Raw genomic sequence first — 16,300 nt, 5'->3', positions numbered from 1 at the left:
GCTGCAGCCCAACATTATGTGATTAAAATCAATCAACCGCAGACGGCAAATGTTTCATTTTGAAAATCATTTTGCCATTTAACTCCATATTAAATATTGAAATCATCAACGCGGAGACTAAAGAGGATGAGGTCATTATAGTTCACTTGCTTTACACAAATGTTGTCGTCCATCTCTGCTCTGCCTGTTCTGTGCCTTCACACAGCATTAAGATTATCATCTGTTGTTCCATTACCAGCTCCTGCTGTTTAATCACACTGAATGTCTCTGCTTTTGTCTATATTTGCATTTGAGGAGTAATATGTATACATGAGTTTGTGTGTGTGTGTGTGTTTTGTCATCCCACAGAGCTGAAGAACATATGATAATTGATGGTGAGTCATCCAATGTTTTTTTTTATGCTTTTTCTATGCAGGAGACAAAGGAAGCAGGAGAGAGACAGAGTGAGTAGTCAGTGGTGAATTTGGGAAGCTGTGTGTAGATGTAAGGTCAGAGATGACGTTTCGTAACAAGTGTGTGTGTGTGTGTGTGTGTGTTCCTTCCTTTTAACTCACCCCTGATAAGCGCATTACAGGGTTTTCTCTGAGTGAATCCATGAGCGAGACTCAGCCCTGGCCGAAAACACCCATCAGGACAAAACATGTTTCAATGAAAATACATTTTATTTTGGTAAAGGATAAAGTTGGACATTGCCCCATAAACTGTGGGGAGATTACCAGTGAATGACGCCCAGTGAGCTGGTGTGTTCTGGATTAAAAGCAGCCGAGAGAACGTACACTACACGTTGTGTTTAATGAGATTAGCTGACAAACCGAGTAGAACGTGAAACATGGACATTGAGCGATATGGAGGCACCACATTGGCTTGTAAATACAGACTAGAGAAGCGGCTGCACTTATAAGAATATGCCTAATGTAACAATAAAATACTCCGAGCCGTTATTACTATGTGGTGGCTCAGACGCTGAATCATCACACAGCCTTCATCATTAGGTAAATACTGAGATAAAAATGCAAAACTGTGACAGAGTGGGCTGATATTACAATAATACAAATCCCTGGATTTATGAAGGTACATGTGGACACTGTGGTTTATTGTAGACTCGAGTGCGACATGAGTACATCATTCAGTGTTGTCTACTGATTTCTCTGGGTGGTAATGTCCGTTCAATCACACCACGCTGAAAAAGTATCAAACAAGGCCAATTCAGATGACTATTATTGATAAATAATGATGAGTCAGATACAATTCATAACTTAAGACTAGTTTCTGACCCTTAAATAGAAGTTTGGAGTTTTGACACATCACTTTAACCTTTAATGTACACACGGAAAAATCTGTGATAATTGTTCGTGAAACTCTTAATATTCAGACTCTTCTGGAGAGTTTACAAATATTATTCAAACAGACGGGGTTTCCCTGATACTGAGTAGGGTCAATGATGGACAAACTGATCAGTACATTAATTACAGACTTTTTAATCCTGAGTGAAGCCAAGTGAACTAAGCCACAAGTTGTCGTCTGTTACTTCTAGGTTTCAGTCGTGGACAAACAAAACCTTTTACTGTATTTCTACAGAAAGCACAGGATTTCTTTATTGTAACCTCGGGACAACACAGGTCACACAGCCCGTGTAACACGTCCAAGGAGCTTGATTTATCTCCCATCTATTTTGTTGCCCTCCCACATTGAAGAAACTGACTTTGTCAGACTTTGCTGTTTGTGTTTCCCACTTTCTGCATCTACAAACATCATCAGACAAACACAGACACACAGTAACCACCTTGAAAACAAATTCTTTACCACTGATATTTATGTCTGTTGGTCTTAAATGCTTTGTCGCCTCTGTGTGCAATGCACAAATTGAACCGCCACGTTCAATTTAGTGGTCATACTTTTTTGTCGTTGCTGAAAAATGACCATAATCAGCCTATAAAGCCACTTTGTTGTCAAAGGTGCTACAGAAGTATGATTTGTTATTGTTGTCTTACATTAAACTGGTCTTTCTCTGGTTTCAGTTCAATAAAATAGGTTCCTTTATGAGCAGCTGCTAGAACTCAACTCTGTCACGCTTGGGAAAAAAAAGCTATTTTTAAATCAGTTGAAAGGAAACAGTATTGATCCTAAAGAAGTTCTATTGAAACTGTTTGTGTAAAGCAGACTGATGTAACAAGATTTATTTGTGCTCCCCTCACATAGTTCATAGGTCAGGGTCATCTACAGAACAGCACTTTTAGACCTGGTACATTAGGCCTTTCAGTGTCTTGCCGACATTAAGCCTAAACCTTTACTTTGAAGGATGGTCTTTTAGTCACTGCTCTGCAGCCTGCTGTTTTGAAACCACATTTGAATTTCCTCTCTGCAGGACGCACCTCTTCCTCTGTACACTCAAACTGTCTGGAGAGCAGTTTATAGAACATATGTCACAAATGTCTTCAACCTTTAACTCATCACTTTCAGAATCGAGTCTCGGAGCTTCCTCTCTTCAGCGTGTTGCTGTTAAACTGGTCATGTTCAAAGCTCAGGTTATTGTGCGACCGCGATATCATCAGAAGCTTCTCACGCTTACTGTAGTCACGCCTCGCTGTTGCGGACGATGGCTCGTCTAGCAGCCGCTCCCCTTGCTCCTCTCTGTCCTCCAGTCGCATGTAGCCTTTGCTGCTGCCCCGGTTGCCACTGTTACTGCGGGTACTGAGGCTCCGGTCAAGCCGGGGCCAGCTGGGGTGCTTCCGCTGCTCTGGATGCACGCTGAGCCCGCACTCGGCGTGCTCCAGGTCCAGAGATTTGGAGTGGCTGCTGAGCATGTGCAGAGAGGAGTTAGAGCCAAAGTCACTCCTTGCTGCTCCCGGGGAGAGCCAGCAGCCTGAGGTAGAGGACGGAGCAGGGGACAGTGAGGAGGAGGAGATGGAGGAGCAGGGGGAGGAGGAGGCGGAGTTACTACGGTGTAAGCTTGGTGGTTTGGAGGCCTTGGCAACAGTTGCTACAGGAACGACCAGCGACACCATGGAGCTCAGTGGCTGTGCCCTCTCTCTGTCTCCTCCTCTCTCCTCCTCTGTGATCACCTCCATCTCTGGTTCATCAATAACACAGTTGTTGAGTTTTATGACAGGGAGAGTAAAAGCAGAGATGGAGGAGGACACGATGGAGCGAGCATGGTGTCCTCCCTTCTCCGCATCTACATCCACTGACCACTGACGGTGCATGGAGTCAGAATGAGCCAGCCCGAGCCCCGGGCCGCAGAAGGGGCGGTCCTTGTAGAGCGGGGCAAGCAGCCCAGCAAAGCTACAATCCAACTTAGCCTTCTCTCGATGTCTGTGAAACTCCTCATCCCCTAACAGCACCTCCTCCTCGGTGGAGACTCCTGCTCGTGAGGAGAAAGCCAGGAGGGAGTTACTGGCCAGCTGTGCTGCGTTATCGCCTCCAAATCCACGGAGATCCCCAACTTCTCTTGCATAAGCGCTGTTGCGGTGTTGTTTTTGCTCTCGCTGCCTGAGGCGATGGATGTCAATGACTGTAGAGTACATGTCTCTCATATGGATTATCTAGTGCAGAAGAGAAATACATCATTAGTACCTCGAGCATTCGTCTTTGGATTATCTGGAAATATGTGTGATATCGCATTTATCACTTTGTTTGTTTGTATTTAAATGGCTCTTCTGGACAGGAAGGAAAGAGAATGACTTGAATAAGATAAGGGAAGGAGAGCGCATGAGAGTGCAGGACCTGAGATAAGGGCAGAGGGAAGCGTGGAGAAATGTGATGTGCATATACATTATGTACAGCTGATAAATATGGATGACTGCATTGTGTGTGTACTGGTATGTATATCTTTGTAAGGTCCAAAAAAACCTGAAAACACGTCTGTCTGTGGGGACATTTTGTCTGGGACTGTTTACAAAGCTGTCCCAACTATTGCTGTCCACCCCAAGCTGGTAACCCAATGCAGATCAAGGTTTTCCCTTTCCAAACGGTACCATCATGAGCCAAACCATATTTTCATTATCTTTCAGACCAACAGGCGGGTGTAACACAACAGCAAGTAAAATACACAAACACAACAAAAATACAGCAAAGACTCTAGAGTGAAGAAAGTAGTGGAAACATTCATTGTTGCAGAAAGTAACAGCAGTTAAAGATACATAGTCGGCAGACGATACAACAGATAAAATGCACGTGTGATGTGTTGATTTCCACTTCACCTTTGTTTCTCTGTCCCTGTTTTCATGAAGAATAGCGTTGGCACAAATGAAGATGAAAATCCCAATGCCCATGGTGAAAGGCCCAAACATCTTCATCCGCTCAGAGTGACGATGCTGTTCCAGGAACCGCGTTAGAGCGCCCCCTGTCTGCTTGGACGGTGTACCTACAAGCACAGGACATGGCAGCTTTAAGCCATTTAACATTTGGAGAACAAACCAGAACGTAATCACCTATTTTTTTGTTACTTACCTTGCACGTTATGACTCCTGCTCGACAAGGCTTCATCCCCCTCTTGGACTGTCTTGGCTTCATTTCTTTCACCAGATGATTTGGCTCCTCCACCAGTATCTGTCTGAGAGCCTCCTCCTCCTCCAGTCGCAGATTTGGCCGAGGGCATGGTTTCACTGTGTGGCCAGTATCCCAGTGTCGCCATGCCGATCCCAAACGCTAAGATGACCAGTCCAAGTAGGAGGAAGAACCCCGAGGCAGAGTAGAGGCGGAGCCTGCCACGTACCACCACAATATCGGTGCGTCGTTTTCTTTTTCTGAATGCAAATAAAAAACCTTTCATTGACGCATGTATATAGGAGACAGCACAGCAAAATCTTATATTTATGTAAATAAGGCTGAGATGATGACCTTGGGGCAGCTTCTGGGACAGGGATTCCCAGACCTGGGGATGTGGGTGTTATGGGTCGGTGCTGAGAGCGAGCGGAGTCTTGGCGTTTCAGCTTGGCCAAGCCCGTTAACACAGCTGCAGCTGCAGTCATACTGAACCTGCATGTACACACGCAGACAAACATTAGTCATGAGGTTAAAATGCAATACACAGTAGGTTCACCATGTGTTGTGAGTGCACAAAGGCAAACATCCATGTGTTTGTGGCACAGATGTACTGTAAATTATCTAGGGATGCGTGTTGGTTTGCATTTGAGCAAAGTCAAAGTCTCCAACATGCTCTACATGTTAAGGTACATCTCACACTCCCATAATCGTGCAGGTTGAACTAAGAGACACACAGCTGAGAGGTTTGTACTGTGTTTACAGGGAAAATACGTCAAGACTTTCACCGCCTTTCAAAGTTTTCAAAGAAACGACCGAAACAGTACACACCCAGTACAACTGTCTGTTTACTGTGGATGTCAGCTGTGTGTTTGTGTGTGCATGTGTTGTTGACTGCACTCTTTCCTGTTTGTGTGAGCGAGAAACTGTTGTTGTCCCATTGTTATTGTTGTTTTTGTTAGAAGTAAAACAACACCCGGTCCCTTGCCTTTCCTCTCCAAACAATGTCAGAGTTGACACTGGACATACTGGTGTGTTCTTTAAGCAATCAACTTGTAATTGTAAAAAAAAAGAGTGCAATTTACTACCAAATTAACTTCTCCATTATGGAGAACACAGTAGGGAAGTGGTTCATTTCGCGATACATCACATTTCGACTGATATCGCTCACATTTCTTGTCCGAACACCACCAGAGTCGACTGTGAAGGCAACCTTTGGACAGTTATGTGGTTACCAGATGTAGATGGACAGACAGACAGACATTCCTTAAATGAAAAGAGGGGATTTAAAAAATAAAAAAAGGAAATATAGAGCTAATTCTAATCTTTCCTGCTCACCAGCCGCTCAGACGTCTATTAATAGTCATTAAAAAGGACCCAGTCTCAAAACAAACAACCCAAATTAAGGCTTCTTAAATGTCCATTAATCGGGGCTCACATGAACATTAGCACTGTGCTGTTTAACAATAAGAGGATTAAATAGACTGAATTAGCTGTTGAATGTTTAATCTTCCTGAATGACCAGAATAATGCCTGAATGGTTGCTGAATTTTAATGAATATTTTCACTGGAGATACCAATTCCCTACAGTATTTAGAAAGTAAAATGACGTAAAACATTTGCACTTATTTAACTTCTTTTCCAGTTTTCTGCACAGTGTTGTCAGTTTTTCTGCGCACGTGTGCATGAGTGTGTGCATATTAGGCGATAAAATGGATGTAGCATGGTAATGAGAACTCAGCCATGACCTTCATCTGTCTATTTTATTAATTCCCCCCACACTCGAACATCTCCCTACATGTCCCTGTCTTGCCTCTCTCTTGCATTCTCACCCTTGGTCTGTCTGCTAATGTTCTGTTTGTGACCCTGAATAATGTCCACCTCCTTTACTTCCTTCTTCTCCACCTCTCTCATCACTCCCTGTTTGTCTTTCTCCTCCTCCTCCTCCTCCCTGTGTCCTCATGGATCTATTTATAATCCACCTCTAATTTTACATTTTCTCATATTTGGTCACTGTCCCTTTTCCCATTCCCTTGCTGTCTTCCTCATCTCAAAAACCAGTAAGTCTGCTTCAAGATTCAAAATCACACAAAGCTACAGAGGCTACTGAGCTAAGTAAGGGTGACTGAAGCACTATCCTCGCCACTTTTATCCTTTTCAAATTCTGCTGTACCTTTCTGTCAATCATTGTACTGGTAATTCTGCTGTAGGGAAATGCTTTACCACAGATGGCGAATCACACAAGGACAAACCCGACCAATCTGCTTTTTTCTGCCCTCCTGCTCACTCCGTCTCTCTCTCTCTCTCTCTCTCTTTCTCTCTACTTGATTTTCTCCTTCCACTTCTTAGTGTGCGTCAAACATGAACCCACACAGTGCTGCAAGAGCAGTCTATTGAAAGTGGATAAAGGGATGGATGAGAGTACAGGGAGAAGGAGAGAGGGGGGTGACATGAAAACATGAGAGGACACATGATGACAGCAGGAGTCTCAGGACCAGGGAAGGAATAAGCTTATGAAAGGAAGGAGGATACAAATACTGCATTTACAACAGTTAATACACCTGGGTGAGAGTTCCAACATGAAACCTCAAAGAACCGAATATTACAAAAGGAATCGGGGAAATAAACAGTGAAGAGGAGACGGAGAGGAGATGTTGAGCAGACAGGAGGAGGTCAGAGAGGCCTGATAATAAGAGAAGAATAATAATAAGAGAAGTGAGGTGTTTTTTTCTTCTTTTTCTTGCCAGTGGTGACCAGACATAGGCAGAAACCAGCCCAGTGCATCTTCACTTAACAAGTGACGCACAACCAATCAAATGCTGTCCTCACACACACACACGCACACCAGCAGCCTAATGATAAACCACTTCACATAACTCAGACACTAAAAGGCTTCCTAATGTTGACAATGTGCAGTCTACACGCTTTACACTGATATAATTCTCTTTAGTCTAAAGCAGTGTTTTCCAAACGTCTTATGTGAGTGCCCACTTTTGCTCGTAAAGATGACAAACTGCAGCGACCCATTAACAACGTAAATCGGGCCAAATGTTTCACTGCCGTTTCTGTACCACCTGATATGGTTTTGGAACAAGTGAATAAAGAATCTCCAAGATATATGTTCATAAATGAATCACAACTTCATTTTATGCTTGTTATTTAAAGGATATTTACATAAATCCTAGGTAAAAGGATGCAAATTGATTTGGCACATCCACAGAAAAGCCTCCTGTGACCCATCTGTGGGTCTAAATTGATATTCTTTGGGAATCACTGCTCTCGAGGCCAGAGCATTTTTTGGTGTCTACTGTCTTTTGGGTGAACTTATCAAATGATATTCCATTTTCTTTTACCTCCTTTCACACAAAACTTGCTCATTTCTTCCATGTTTTTTCCCATATTTTTAAAAAAAAAAATGTGAAATTAATAATTTATTCACTTCATCTGTTTATCTGAGCGTTTCTTGCCTCAGTAGTCGGGCAAGAACACTATTAAAACCATTTAATTTGCCTCAACATTTAAGAAGCAGTTTCTCTCTGTTACTGGTGACATTTAAACATTTTGACTCATCTTACAAGTGTCATTATTCTCGCTACAACATCATGTCTTTCCCCAGCAGGGATTTCACTGTGAAACGTCCTGCGTGAGAATCCGCCGCCGGTGGTGCCTTTTGTAGTGTGATAACAAGCTAATCTATAGGAGGCGTCACATGATCTATTATCCCTATAGCAACAACATGTGCCGCTGCTAGGTGACATGTTTCCATAGCAACTACCAGATGTGTGCACAGCAATGACAAAAGTACACTATATGGTTGTGATTGTGTCAACATTTTTCTTTTCCAGAAATTGAGCACAAACAAGACTTCATGACATGAGTGGAGACGGGGTGAGAGCAGCGAAGAGGTTTGGCATTAAAAGCGAAATTTGTCGAGTGCTTAATGCATATGCATTAGCATTTTTTTCATGGTAATCATTATGTCTTGTTTGTGTCACACTTCAGAGTGGTAAACCGCGAAGAGAGAGTGGAAGAAGACAGAGGAAAGCGGCTGTGGAAAAATGGAAAGACGTGAGGTAGGAGGAGGAGAGTAAAGATGAAGGAATCTGAGGGGGGGCGGGGAGAAAGAGAATAGAGGAGCTGCTTTGATCTTCATGTAAGAAACTCCAGACTTTTTTGACTCCAGAAGAGAAAGAAAAGTTTGTTTCAATTGACCCACTTCAGAGAGCTGTGTGCTAATAAATCATCTAATATGGACACAGATGGATAAGTCCAGGAAAGGAGAGATGTAATGAGAGAGGAATGAGCGGGAAGATAAAAATTGAGCTCGGTAGGGAAAGAAAAATTTGGCATCTATTACATTATGTCTGCCATTGTAGTTATTGGGGGTGGGTTATGTGGTGTTTTGTTTCTGTGCCATAAACTGTTCTTGTAAGGTTAACTGAGGCCAAATTGCTCTAATAATAGTGGGTAAAAAGATTAACATTAACTGCTGAGCTGGACTGTAATGGATTGGTGAGACAAACACAACCCTGCTGCTGTAGTTAAGGTCATCTGTCATTATATCACAGAGCTGAGAGTCAAATATGGATATTATGCCATTAAAGGTACAGTGTATGAAATTCAAAGTTGCATGTTTCAGCTGAATATCTCTCTCTTCATCCTTCTCTTCCAGGTGTGAGGTGATTCAGTTAGTGTCAGAAAGCAACAGCTGTTTAGTTCAGGTGGTTATGAATGAATTGTTAAATGATTCTTAATTCCTGCTGTTTTTCTGAGCCTGACCAGCGTCACTAATTAATTAATGAATTATTAATGAACTACTAGTAATTGTTTATTCTGTGATTTCAGCTTCTTAAATGAGAATATTTTCTGTATTCTTTGCTCCTAATCCACGTCCCCTCAACTAAAAGGTAAGATATTGTTCACTGGTTTGACAGTAAATTCAATATTTTTGTTTTTTAGACAAAAGAAGACATTTGAAAGGTAACTCATCGATTAAACAGGAAAATAATCTCCAGCTTCATCAGTAATGGAAATAGTTTTCACTAATGGAAGTTATCTGCATGAGTCAAAAATGTAGTGAAAAATATCTGATCTCTGTACAACCTGTTCCTGACACCACTCTGAACACAAAGTACTGAATGAAAGAGGCTGTCAAGTGTTCAGACTCAAACACTTGAGCTGAGAATGGTTAAGCACATTATTACAAACACAGCTGAGGTTAGTGGAAAAGAAAACGTTCATAGACTGATTAGTGGAAATGTAATGAAATGTTATTCCTTGGGACAGTTGTACGATAATATACTAAATACTAATACTACTATTAAACTATACACCATTACACTGTACTGATACATTGTACTAAATCTACTTTACCTCACACATAATGGCCAACAGGTAAAGTTATGACTGTATAACATAATACTTGGTAAAGTAAATAAAACCACTTTTTTTAAACATAAACTTGAGTATCTACTGATACTCATTTTTGTGCTGAGTCATTTCTAAAAATGACTCAATACAAAAATGACTAACTACAAAGCTGTTAACAACACATTTGTGCTGAGTCATTTCTGGATTGTATCAGATTTTACATTTGTATCTGTGCAATATCCAATTCAGTGATTTGGATGGTGTATATACAAACTTTAGAAGTTTGTATATACACCATCGGTATTTTTTAGGTGAACAGACAACATTGAAATTAAAATATTACCAGTGCATGATTATAAATTATTATATCTTTATTGATCATAATAACTGTGATGGCCATTTCCACCATAAGTTGTGATATACAGCAAATTTTGACATTTCTGTGTTTGCCCCACCTGCGATACCTTCAAGGTCAAGGATCACGCTGCCCACACTTTGTTAAGCACTGATATAGAATACATGAGCGGTGCATTACAGTAGCTGTGAGTGACGAGCTCACGTGCTGCATATCGTGTCACTTCCCACTTCACTGACATCACGCTGCATTTACTATGTGTCTCTAAAACGTGACAACTTTGGCTATAAATCCACTGCATGTACACTTGCTTTGTTTAATTCATAACAGCCCTCGCCCTCTAACACACTTAAGTCACTCTCAATAAGCACAGTGGACAGTGTGGTATTAAATATATATAGTATAGTTCAGCTTTTTCATAATATAATTAATAGGCCTACAGCATATTATGTTATACTACAGATTGTGTACATATTAGATTAAGTCAGTATATAATAGCTTTACCAAAAGGCCAATGGGAGGAAATGTAGTTACAGTCAGAGTCAGAAAACCTCTTAGCCGTTGCCTGCCAAAAACCATTAACCATCACATTATCCTTATCCATTGTTGCCTTTTTCATTCCCACATTATTGTTCACAGATGTGATGCTTTTTTGGCCGCTGACTCTCAAGTGTCGTTAAAGCTTTTCATAAACGTGCTAAAATGGATGTGTATTCGTCAGAATCTGCCATGATTGGATTTTCTGCAGGGTGTAAGAAACGTGGCCTTCCTGTGGCAGCCGAGTGTAGGAGGTCAAATTATAGCCGGTGTTTGGAAAATGACCGGTGGAAACAAACAATAAACAGGGATTGTGTTAGTGCTACGTCGCAATTAACATAATTAGTAAAATAAACTTTTTCTACGCTACACTATGTGACGAGCGAGGCGGAACAGAGAGACGAGATTGGATATGACACAAAGCTGTGAAATTGATTTCTCACGGCACACGATTGAGTTTGCAGCAGTATTTCTCAAATGGACACACATTTTCCTGATTTACTTTGTTGATCCCCGAAGTGGAAATCTGTGTCTGTGTTTCCAGTGAGTGCAGAGGTCAGAATCAGCGTCAGAGAAACAGCCTACATGCTGCTCCATGTTCAAACGCGGCAATCTGGATCCTCCTGCTGTCCCCGGATCCCTGCTCTACCTTTCTTTATTAAATGTTTTGTTGGACATTTGTCTTTCTTCCCAGTTTGATGTGGCGATTCTCTCTTTTTGCTGCATTCCTTGTCACTTGTTGTGACATCACATCACTGTTGGCCTTAGGATGCTTGGTTAACAGCCAACCATTAGGTCAGTTTCTTGCAATTTTGTATTTCATTTCGATCAGCAAAAACAGAGAAAGGGACAAATGAACGAAAGGCTTGGCTCTTTCTGAGACACACACAGAGAGAAATCGACGACTACGGTGAAAACACACAACCTGTGCATTTGTTCCTAAGGCAGTTAAACCTGATCCTTTGGAAAGTTTTGCAGACTTTGCGTGAGCAAAAAAATGTCAGGCGGTGCCAAAAGTCATTTAAGTGTACGCAACACAGGCACACACAGATGTTTTCAGTTATTCAGGTTTATTTAACCATCTTTTAACATCATATATAAATGATCATATATGATGGATGCTACGCGTGGGAGAGGTTACATGCCTATGATGTCATGTTCTAGGACAACAGGGCCACAAGCCGGACATAAATTCATGAAAAATTAAGCTCCCCGCAAAATTAAAAAGACCACCTGTTGCACCATGCAGTCATGGCGCTACGTACAGCTGAGATGAAATCCTTGATTCATTTCCAAGGTGAAATGAAAGCCTTCAAAAACAACTGTTCACCAACACAGTCGTTCAGCAGTAAAAGAGCGAAGAGAATCACCTGAATTATGAGCTGACCCAGAACTTAATGAGAGATTCACTCGTAGAGCTGGATTTAAATTAAATAATTGGCAAGTTATCACCACGGTTGCAATGACTCCAACGGCGTGCTGTATCCAGTCCAGCAGGTGCTAATTACGCTGATTTCATGCCAGTGAATCTCATCAGAAAAATACAGTCACTGATGAACGTTAGCAGAAGTGCACCATGCTGCCAAGAGACATGACAGGTTTCTCTGGTGCTTAAAAGATTGAGTTTTACCAACATGTATCCACAATCACAATGTCCTATAATATTTTGCTCTGTCCACAAACACATTCAGTTTACTGCTTAGACTTTATATAAAAATGGACATAGTCTTGAATAGCCTATTATTATAATATATATATATATATGTATATATATATATATATATATATATATATATATATATATAATATATTATATTATATTATATACCCTCTTATGACTGTCATGATATTCAGGCTGCCTGGAATTAGTTTTGATTTTATGGCTGTAGAATTGTCTAAAAAGGTTCAATTTCAATATCTGGCAGTTATTAACTGTTTAGGAATTACAGTACTGAGAAGAATTCCCGGTTGACACGGTGCCAGTTAATGAATCTGAGGCTTTCACACAAGACGTTTTTATTTACACTCTGTAAGGAGGAAGGAAACTAGAAAGTCTTCACGTTTAAGAAGCCAAAATGTCAAACTTTTACTTTATTAGTTTTTTTTTTAGAAACTCACACAAATTAGTTGATTATCAAAATAGTTGTAATCAATGTAATGGCAAGTAAGTTTCTAACCCATAGAAGTACACTATGCTGTAGCTACTAAGTGTGTACACACTGACACAGTCCAGGGTCATGGTTATAACATCTACCATGATTATAGTCGAGTCAGAATCTGATAAAATGAAATATGCTGCCATTAAGTTCTGATCCGGTTGATTGTGGCTCCTGCAAAATCAAACCTCTGACTGAAGTCTTTTTTTGAGGCTTTCAGCCTCATTGTAAAGCAATCCGCCATGTAGTTTACGAGATTAAACGTTGTTTCATGCTCACTTTACTTGATTGCAAGTTCCTTTTGAAATGGGCCGTCACTTCAGAGGGCACACGAGAAATGAAAAGAGCAAAGAAACCATGGAACGGATTGAGGAGAGGGAATTTATATCAGTCGGAAATAAGAATAAGCCGAGGATAAACTGAGTAAGGGTTTGTGAATTGCTTTACTCCTACAGATTTGCAGTGAAGGGTGAGTCATCTGTCTGGAGAATATGTCACTTTGTGTTTCTCTCTGACCTTGCACATTATTTTCTGATGCAAACACTTGAGGGTCAGATCCAGCAGCCTCTTGTTAGTCCCCCTTCATTATTTGGACGATACATGCAAGTCTTGCGCATGTCACACTGAATCACTATCATTGGCTAATAAATTCACTTGAATTCAGCTTTCCAATTGACTCGAGCGACACGCATGTGTTTGTGTATTGATGTACTGGAGCGAGACTCCTGTTGATTTGAGCAAAATGACTCATTCTGTCTTCCTCGCAGTCTCAGTCACTCGCACAAGTTGTTCCCACCTGCTCTGTAGCGCTGGTGTCCAGACTGAAGAGTTGGGATTGTTTCCATGTAGGGAATCTCAATCCAAGGCTTTGTTTTCAATAAGCGAATTCTTCTTATTAATTTTGGCTGTTAGAAAATTCCCCTGCAAACAGGCTTCTTAAATCAGATAAACTGTCTCTAGGCTCAAAATCTGGGCTGGCATTTTTCTCTAAGGGGATCTTTGGAGTGGCAAATTGAAGCGACTGCTCACCTACCAGAGTCATTTAACAGGATTATCCAGTTAGTGCGATATCCGTGAAGGTGGATTAGTCCAATGTCAACGTCTTAATCATTCACAAATTAAACTCGGATGCATTTCCGTGTAAAATGTGGCAGTAAAACAACATGAAACAGTTCTCAGTGTGAAAGTTTCTCCCAAATCACCTTCATCATCTCCCAAGAGCACCGGTCATTTAGGTTCTCTGCTCAGTGTAAAATGCATCACTGTGTCTTCAATCTGACCTGTGACCTTTCACGCATGAGCTGGGTTCACATTCATCGAGTTTCTCGCCATAAACCAGAGGTTAAATGTTTCAACTGGAAGCCAGTCGCAGCCCAGTTATGCAACTACACCACAGAGCGATTTAGAATCCAGTGAAATATGCTGTAAAAGGACTTCAAATTCTGGATTCTTTAAAGAGGATATGGTGGCATTTTGAAACATGTCACACACACACACAGTCTTTATACAATACTAAATATCACACTGTATGGGAATGTTAGGATTAAATATGCCCTAAAAATGTTTGTTTGGAAACATGGCACTAATAGACTCTCAGTCTGTCAGAGGCTGATATGTGTGGTTAAACTTCCCTGTTTATCAAATTTGAACAAAATACTGCCAAAATATGGATGAAAATCAATAGATTAAATTTAGTCATCTTTGGTGTCTCATGCTGAGAGTTTGGAGTTGGAGTGATCAAACACTGCTCAGCTCTTACCTTCACAAAAACAGAGTTTTCACTGCCACTGTGCCATCAGGCACTGAGGAGGATCAGACTATGACCTGCGGCAAAGTAACAAGCCATCCTCCACTTTGTAGACTACTTCCAGAGAAACGCCATGCCGGAGTGGATTATGATGACAGGAGACATGCAGGGCTGTATATAAAAAAACGGCACTACAATCCGTTATTACATCCACGTTCTTTAATGGAGACTCTGCACTGACGTGGGTACAGTTTGTCTGGGTCAAATCTGAGTTGTGGTCCTCCAAAGTGTCTTTTTTTCAGCGCAGAGCACGTTTTACGCCATATGGAGAGGGTGTGCGCTCAGGACAAAGAAGGCGGTGAAACGCGCTCCTAATTACGACGGAGGGAAAATCCTTTAACGTATCCAACGTATTTAACGTCGTAAGGTTCCGTTTGTGATTCCCCAGCGGAGAAATATCCTTAGTTTGGTAGGGAAAAAAACACAAGAAACCCCGCTCCTCGATTTTCCTCCTTGGTCGCCGAAATGCGTAAAACTCAGCCTGTCCAGGTTTTCGCGTCCGAAAACTTGTTTTTTCTGTGAATTAAAAAGGAGGAAGTAGATATTTAAATGTCGGTATATCACTGATGTGTTGTAAAGTAATGGTGAGCAGTGTTCATTAGCGCGGAAAACGCGTTTTTATTCCTTTGAACGGCAGAGAGACGCGGCAGCTCCATCCAATTCCTTCAAAGCGCTTCTACGCTTGTGGGAATGTGAGAGGCTTCCTGCGCGCGCGCGCGCGTGTGTGTGTGTGTGTGCGCGCGCGCGTGTGTGTGTTCGTTTATGGGGGGAAACGAGGCACTGGGCCATGCTTTTCTTTCATGTCTGGGACGCAAATTATGAAATGACTTTTTTTCAAGAAAAAACTGAGGAAGATGTGTGGAGGAAAAATGCAACAGCTCATGACGTAAAACACGCAACAAGCGGCAGTTTTAGCACAGAAAGGTCAGGAAATGCAACATTTCTGCATCAAAATGGAAAAAAAGTGTGTTCGATGGGAACCCTCCCAACAGTTCATGATAGATTTACATCCAATATTCAGAGGCTAGAACACACTTGTGAATGCACATAAATCGGTTTCTGCCTCATTAGGACCAGGTTTTAGTCTCCATTAGGACTACTGGGCCTGACAAGGTCAGTGTTTATGCCAGAAAGGGTCCTAAAGAGGCACCAAATGCAAGAAGTCACACACACACACTGATAGAGAGGGGGCAGCAAAGACATTGCAGATGTTGGCATGCATGTCATTTCCTGTATTGCATACTTGACATATTTTCAGCAATAAATTATAAGTGTGTCCTTTCTTCCTTTATTCTTCCCTTCCTTCCTTCCTTCCTTTCTTCCTTTCTTTCTTCCTTCCATCCATACATATATTTTATAAAATATGATGTACATACAGTACAAACACTAAGAAAATGGAAATGATAGCCTTTGTGCTATGACAGTTTGTTGGTCAGTGAGCCTCAGTGTTTCCCTGTGCGTGTGTGTGAGAGAGAGGCTGGTGTTTGTTCAGATGGCTGAGATGAAGTTGGTGGGAGTTGAAACCCCTCGAGGGCCGACTGAGCATTACAGATGAACATGTGCACACATTACACACATGGACACATGTTGTGA

General features: G+C 41.5%; 1 protein-coding gene and 1 long non-coding RNA gene across 2 annotated transcripts; one reads left to right on the top strand and one right to left on the bottom strand.

Moving 5' to 3' along the window:
• Nucleotides 1–643: 643 nt before the first annotated feature.
• tmem200a (transmembrane protein 200A) lies at nt 644–15,411 on the bottom strand. The gene is made up of 5 exons (XM_058614377.1): nt 14,660–15,411; nt 4,840–4,977; nt 4,450–4,745; nt 4,200–4,363; nt 644–3,542 (listed from the first exon to the last, which is right to left on the bottom strand). The coding sequence occupies exons 2-5, from the start codon at nt 4,968–4,970 to the stop codon at nt 2,457–2,459; spliced, it is 1,677 nt and encodes a 558-aa protein (XP_058470360.1). The 5' UTR covers nt 4,971–4,977; nt 14,660–15,411; the 3' UTR covers nt 644–2,456.
• On the top strand, nt 8,034–9,391 carry LOC131444179 (uncharacterized). Its single transcript, XR_009233694.1, has 3 exons — nt 8,034–8,555; nt 9,155–9,203; nt 9,328–9,391. It is a non-coding gene; the product is annotated as an uncharacterized LOC131444179 (long non-coding RNA).
• Nucleotides 15,412–16,300: the final 889 nt, after the last annotated feature.

Source organism: Solea solea, chromosome 17 (genome assembly GCF_958295425.1).
Source record: "Solea solea chromosome 17, fSolSol10.1, whole genome shotgun sequence".
NCBI classification, from domain to species: domain Eukaryota; kingdom Metazoa; phylum Chordata; class Actinopteri; order Pleuronectiformes; family Soleidae; genus Solea; species Solea solea.
Note: the sequence above shows the minus strand (reverse complement) of the source record. Positions and strands in the feature narration are given on the sequence as shown.

Bases quoted from the DNA above. Each gene is read 5' to 3' on its own strand.
- tmem200a (XM_058614377.1), bottom strand. From the start codon at position 4,970: ATGACTGCAGCTGCAGCTGTGTTAACGGGCTTGGCCAAGCTGAAACGC. The intron at 4,364-4,449 runs GTAAGTAACAAA...CTGTGCTTGTAG, and splicing joins CAGGAGTCATAACGTGCAAG to GTACACCGTCCAAGCAGACA. The intron at 3,543-4,199 runs GTGAAGTGGAAA...CTTCTGCACTAG, and splicing joins ACAGGGACAGAGAAACAAAG to ATAATCCATATGAGAGACAT.